This window comes from Spodoptera frugiperda, chromosome 26, assembly GCF_023101765.2.
Source record: "Spodoptera frugiperda isolate SF20-4 chromosome 26, AGI-APGP_CSIRO_Sfru_2.0, whole genome shotgun sequence".
Taxonomy (NCBI): Eukaryota; Metazoa; Arthropoda; class Insecta; order Lepidoptera; family Noctuidae; genus Spodoptera; species Spodoptera frugiperda.
Genome location: NC_064237.1, coordinates 3,508,423 through 3,515,388, shown reverse-complemented (window position 1 = coordinate 3,515,388; position 6,966 = coordinate 3,508,423). Strand labels below are relative to the sequence as shown.

The following is a 6,966-nucleotide window of genomic DNA, read 5'->3' as shown; positions in this document are numbered from 1 at the left end:
AACTTCAAGTCGCGTAGGATAATGGGGTGATGGATAGTGTTATCGGTCGCTATTCATGGTGTTCCGCGTTCAACTCGTGTATTTATTATTATTGTGCCGTGGAAATCCCCGTAATTATTTAAAATGCTAGTGAATAGTGTTCTTTCAGTGCTTTTCTAGATAGAAGACTACCGACCGGCATTTCTCTCAATGCAGATTTTAGAACAGGATAAGCTGAACTGGTTATTGGCTTGCAGTTTTCCTTTAGTTCTTGAGTTAAATTTTATGAATTCAACAGTTACAGTGAAGTGAATTTGATCCTCAGCGTTTTTGGTCCTGAACATAATAAAAATTTCACTAAGGTAAGTTTTAACCTAATCTGAAAATAGTATTACATTTTTATATTTATTTCAAAATAATTCCTAATACAAAAATAATACAAATTTTAATCAACGTTCTATAGATAGTTACTTTCATTCTAAATGAATGCTATTTAATTAAGTGAACATGTGTTTGTTTACTATTTTAAGTTAAGTATTGTTGTATGAAAATTCTATGCCAATCGTAGGTAAACATAGTGCATTTCCCAAATGTTTTGAGTACAGCGCCATCTCTTACTGGCTTTGATTACTAACGGTAGTTCACGCGCTTGCCGTCATCAGTGGCGCCAAAGTGTCAACCGGCGACACGCCTGCAGTCACGCGGCGTTGACGCGCGTCGCAACATGTTTGCGTGGGTGTAGATCGCATCGCGATAAACAATTTATGTGTTTTCATCCTTATCAAGTAATCAAAGAAGTGTACTGAAGTTATCTACAATGTTGTTAGCATAACATAATTGGAGATAGTTACGAATGTTTACAAGTGTGCATTGTGGTGTTCTTGTTAGTGTTTCGTATGTGTGTTTTGTTGTTGCCGATAACGAGGGCAGGATTTTGGCCGTGCAGTAAAGGTCTAGGGCCGGCATGAGGAAAATAAACGGTGAGGACATGAAAGTACAAAATGCTTTGAAGCATGCTTGCAGTGCATGAACTCGAATAGTTTAATAACATAGATAACGGCCATGTGAGAGTGTCACCGGGTTGCGTCCACTGATAACGCTAAATAGAACGTAAAGATCAAAATAAAACACGTTCAAATATTCAGAATGAATAAATATTAAAATTTCGAAGTTTATAGCAAAATGCTGTTGCCCGTAGCTATTGTGTCAAGAACATGGGGTGCTTGTAATTTAATAGGGGACCGGTGTGCCGTAATAATAGCTGCAGGGTTCGCACTTTTACCCTTGAATTTATCATCACAGAGACATTAACGTCCGCAAGTCCACTAACTTTTATAATTATATAGATATTCTATGACCTTCTGAAGATATTTCATAACATGTTAATATTCACAATAGAAAAATAATTTAACTATCTAATAGGTGGCTATTTAAATATTTGTCTTCAAAATAGAATTGCATAAGAGATGGTGGAACGACCGAAAATCATTAACCGTAGCAGATCCCATACAAATGGTCCATAAACGTAATCCGACAATGTTTGATGGGTTGCCGGCCGGGCGGCCGTTCCATTGCGAAACCGGCATTCTGGGACTGCCTAGACAAAAGTGGCGTATACATCGAGACTCACAACCTCACAAATATCCATCGTAGAGCGATGTATTAGTTAATGCATCCTTTCTCATATACCTATTTAGTAACAAGACTTCATCGGTCAAGGTCGCAACATAGAGATCGTTAAAACATCATCTACCGAGGACAAAGCCGATGATGTAATAGTTAACAACCTTAAAGGAAACCAATAGCATTATAAAACCATCGAGCTGCTTAGCTACCTACTTAATATTCCATGCAGAATCAAATTTAAATTTTCATACATAATTTAGAGTTTCCATTTTGTGAATATGACGCGTGAGGTCTGCGTTAGACGCAAAGCGAGATTTATTGTTTAATGATTGCGTCGCTAGTCGCTACGGTGCAGAATGTCTGTTTGCTTTAATAACCTGAACTTGTTGGAACAAAGTCCTTCAGACAAAGTTGTAAGGATGCCTCCTACTGATGTGATGGCTAATTAAACTGTATCCATCAAACTTTACCTGCCAATAAACAGGAATTCGGACAAAGTTAATTATTAGCCTGACCTTACGGACTTACGGTAACACGGTGCGAACATCAAACTTGCGGCAGTTTTATGAGCTCAAGAAATGATGGAGCAGGAGGGGTCGATGGCCGAAGCTTAGTTAATATGCTTGCACGTACCGGCACAAAATCAAATAAACAGTCGCTTTCATCTCCGGTTTATCGGCGATGCACTTGGAAGCCTTGCACTTTGTGTGTGTGAACAACTGTTCAGTCGCAACGACCATTACTCAGACATTCGAGGTTGCCGACTCAATTGCAATTCATATCTATTATTTAATTTGCATTGCCTGTCGACTATAAAAAGTGTACACTTCGCTGGCATTTCCCTAGGGCTTGATTAAAGTTTTAATTCCTTTAGTTAATTGTTGAGCAGTCGTCTTATTTGACTTTAATGAGCTTGAGTTAATTTCTTAAGGTGGATAATTAAGCTTCTCTGACTTGATGAAATTCCGTATAAACACACTATTGCATTACATCCTTCTTCTGGCATTTGCCAGACAACATAGGTACTCACAAATGCGTGTCTATTGTCTACACAGGGTGCACTTAATTCAAGTGCATTGTTTGTTATTCATTAACTCATAAAACAATTTCTAGCAATCATACGTCTAATAACCGATAATGCTTCTATTGATTTTGCCAGTGGCTCGGAACAGCACTCCAATATTGACAATGAGCGGTAGTTTAGACGCCACTACGTGCTTTGGGAGTTGATGAGAATGGTACGTGACTCCCAGTTCATTGCTCCAGTTTTTTGCCACTTGATCTTGTGAATGAGTTTGCAGACCTTGGCTCGAAGACAAGGATCTTAGACGGCAGGATTTATAGCTACAAAAACACTTTACGAGTGTCCGGACAAGCTCTGTGCATACCTACTCACTGCCTACTTATTCAGCGAAATAAACGTTTTACTGGCACTACGGTAGAGGCGAGACTGCCGAGAGCCGGACCCGCATTATAATACAATTGCCATTATTGCGGAACGATCATGAAACGTTGATGAGTCTGTGTGATAACGTTGTCAAAACGAGTTATCACTTTCAGCGACATGTAAATTGTTCCGTGTGAAATCAATGAGTGTAACTAGGCGCGTTAGTGCGGAGTCGACGCCGTGAATGCTGATTTTCAATAGCATCACATTAGGAGTAGTTGTGGTGGCGCCGCGCGTGATTGCCATGTTGATTGAGATCACACGTATGTTACAAATTGTCGCTCCAATTCGCCTGTGAGGAGAATACGCACTTGTGCACATAAAGCTCAACCGAACCGGCTTAATGAAAGTTTCCTTTGAATTGTTCTGATTGTGTAGGATTTTTACAGTTTTAATATTGTGTATAACTGGTTAATGAAGATACCGTTATTTATTTACATCCTCAATCTAGAGCGCAGGTAAACGAGTCTACTTGGCTCGTTTACCTCGAGAGGGTGGTGTGATATATTCAGGGCCCATTTAAATATTCCCAGGGGTGATAAGGGGAAGGGATGTGCGCCGGTTAATCAAGTAACGTGATCCATTTATCTGGAGCACTCTTGATATGGTGCCGGTGAACTTTGGAATATTGTAGGCTCATTTTGGGGTTGAGATTGAAAACGAATAGATAAGATGTATAGCTCACATTCGCTTTACATCACTTATTACTAAAAGAAGACCACTAACACTAATTTGGAAGGAAAATGCTATAATTTTGTGTGAAACTTGGCGGAATAGCACGTACACTTTATACGAGGCAAGTCACATTCGCATTAGCATCTAGCTTTGCTCTCACATTGTTGCTCGGGTACAAGTCTTTTAATAGCTTAATTAACGAGTGGAAAGTTTTCTAACAAATGACCAGACCAGGCCCAGTTACCATGTGTCCGTAGATAAGTGCCCAGGTATTGAGATATTTCCTTTATTTCTTGCTGTAATTACTTACAATCCGGACGCAACGATTTCTATGCAGTCTTGTACTTATTGACATTGAATTTATAAGCTTGTCTTATTTATCAACATTGCTAATGATTTACTATTCAAGTGTCGGTTATTATTTATAAAATTATCTGATTTATGTGGGACGGCTTGTGTAATGAATGAGAGTCAAACCTTTTTTTAAATAACTGAGCTATATGTTGATGACTTATTTGACTTAACTTAAGGTCCTATGTGCCCTAGAGGGCGTCCACAGAGGTCCTCCATTTCGATCGGTCTTGAGCTTCCCACTTCAACTTGCTCCATGTCATGCCGATGCTCACCTCTTCCACCAATACTGTACGTCGCCAGGTTTACCAAGGACGACCACGCTTCCATTTCCTCTGGGGATTCTACTCTAAGGCTTATATTGGAATGTGGTCGGGGCCTTTTCGGAGAGTGTGGCCAATCCATCCCCACTTGCGGTGTTTGATTTTGCATGTTGATTATTGTGACTTATCAGTAAAGTTATCGATTAAAGTTTGAAAGAATCGTTAACTACCTAGTTAGGTATTACTTAAATGCAAATCGTAGCCAGTACGATCCCTGTAGTACCTTGTCGATGTATTCTATTGAATTTCAGTGATCGCATTGCAGTGAAATGGTAATAGACATGTTCAGTGACTGGAGTGCAGTGTATGCAACGCAACGTTCCCGGTTTTACTGTGTTCGATCTATTTACGGGTTTATGAACGTCGATAAACTTGCGGCGCGTTGAACCGTGCACCCGTCAGCCTAGTGCCCAACTGATACGTCTGCATACAAATTGACTTGTGATATTATCATTGGCATTATACCAGTTAAACACAAATTTACTTTACCGTAGCCTTTTATAAGTTTTAATTTAAAACCTATTGAGTTATTAAAGCAAAGCTGCTAAGTTCTAACTTTAAACTTTGACGAACTTTACTCTTTCTGTACGATGTTTTTCTTAGAAATGTATGTTATAACTACAGGTAACTATTTGCTCAAGTTCGTCTGACTCGATTTTTAATCTTCTTGGAATACAAAACAGCGAAAGAAACTATTATTTCGCAATGCAGTCCAAGTTATGGGGAACTTTATGTTAATTCAATTTGCGTTAAAGGCTAAACTTGAATGCAAATTCAGGGAACACGTCTGCGACCAACAATATCGATCTTCCGCGATCCAAAGTTGATGTTGTAACTGGTTATAAAATTTACAATAAAGGAGGGCACTTAAATCTCGCCTGCCCAAACGGCCGCCCACATTGACCTTTAGAAAATTGGAAGGTATAAACTTTGTTCGGTCCATGATCCCGAAGGAATGCGGCGATCGGCATAGCCGTTAAAATTAGTACGTTAATCGTTGAAACCTTAACTCTAATACCAGTTTACACTGCTAGTTATCGCGTCGAATGCCTTAGCATAATGTAAGTCGTTCATCGGCCCAGGAAGTGACGTCACCGCTCGGCCTCACACACACTTCCTGTACGTCTTCTCGACCTTCACCTAAAAGCCTTAGATTGTTTGTTCTTTTTTGTTCAAAACCCTTTAGTTTTAAAGAAGAAGTGGTAATTTGATAATAATTAACTATGTTACTAACTAACTAGATAATATTAGTTAGTTATGTTATGTCAAGGTGTCGCTATACATATAACTAGTAACTATATAAGTCTGATACTTGAAAAAGATATCAAATTGAAATTGTATGCCTTAAATCATCAAGACCTAACTTTTTAGGACTTAATGTCAGAGGTTACAGTCATTTACGAAAGGCTAAGTGATATTCTATCTTCACTAAAATATTAGAAGCCATTAATCCTCTTCAAACGAGACGCCTACGTTCAATTTGAAGTTGAATTATTAAGCAGATCTCGATATGCCATTGTGTTTGCTTATAGCAAAAATCATTGTCATTTGGAACAAAGACGCCATAGTTCATAGTCTAGCCTTAGGGTATCCTGAGGGTCATGTTCGACAAATAAATAAACATTTTGTATGACTTTCTTTGCTGATTAAGCGTGGATCGTGAGTCACGAGGTTGTCTTAGACCATCTTGCTACCGAGTTCACAATGCGCTGTTTGGTTGCAGACTGCAACAATATGTGTTTGGACTTTCGACAAGGAAATGTCCGCTGTTCACCGACATTGACTTCATAATATTTCATTGAGAGACAATCGTTGCAGGCAACTTTGTCTTGTCCGACAGGTTGGCATAAATTGTGCATTGCTACTGTTTACTATTCGAGCGGGTTCATCCCAAGTTCCTTCTATTTGCAATATAGGTATGTGGGTAGGTACAACAGGAGAAACAAATAGTCAAAGTAGTTGTATTAGTTAATAGAATATTGTATATTATGCTGTGTTGTCGTTAACTTATTTCTTAATAGACGTCAAGGTTTTACTCTTTTTTATAAAATAAGTTTTTTGATAGTCACAATTTTGGCAAAAGTTGAATATTGAAACCGGATATAAGTTACAATAGTGGTAAAACCGGTTATTCTAGGAAATATCATGTGTTTTCTGCGTAATTATAATGACTACGAGTTAACTAACAGGTTTAACAGGGCTTTGTTGACAAACTCCCTGCCAGGTGCCAGGATCGCCCACAAACCACGCAAACGTTTAACGTTATAAAATTATAACTAGCTGTGGTGGACCTTTTGTTGCTCTTTGCAAACGAGACGTGAAAATTCAGTTTGATTTAAATAGTTATTGACAGCTCTATTTAAGGCGCTGTGCATAGTCAAAATAGGATTGATTTAACAGTGTTTTTGCCCAATATTTACATGTTATAGCAACAAAAAAAATATATGTTAATCTTGATCATGTTTATAAATGTTTATATATGGAGGCTGAGTCACCCTCGTCCGTAGGAGAGCACCCAAAAAAACCGAAACCCTACACGTGGCCTCTGGGTGGTGCTAATCAGGT

General features: G+C 38.7%; 1 protein-coding gene across 3 annotated transcripts in view; it reads left to right on the top strand.

The window, feature by feature from the left end:
- Nucleotides 1-58: 58 nt before the first annotated feature.
- Nucleotides 59-6,966, top strand: part of LOC118264716 (caskin-2) — a 255,675-nt gene continuing 248,767 nt past the window's right edge. Inside the window, exon 1 of one of the 3 annotated variants that reach the window (XM_050704725.1) lies at nucleotides 59-341. Coding sequence is in view for 2 of the 3 variants with exons in the window: in XM_050704724.1 (XP_050560681.1) it covers nucleotides 944-959 (16 nt within the window). In the remaining variant the exon portion in view is untranslated. Of the gene's footprint in view, nucleotides 342-660; nucleotides 960-6,966 lie in introns of those variants that run through there. The other 2 variants (XM_050704724.1, XM_050704727.1) reach the window with 2 other exon arrangements.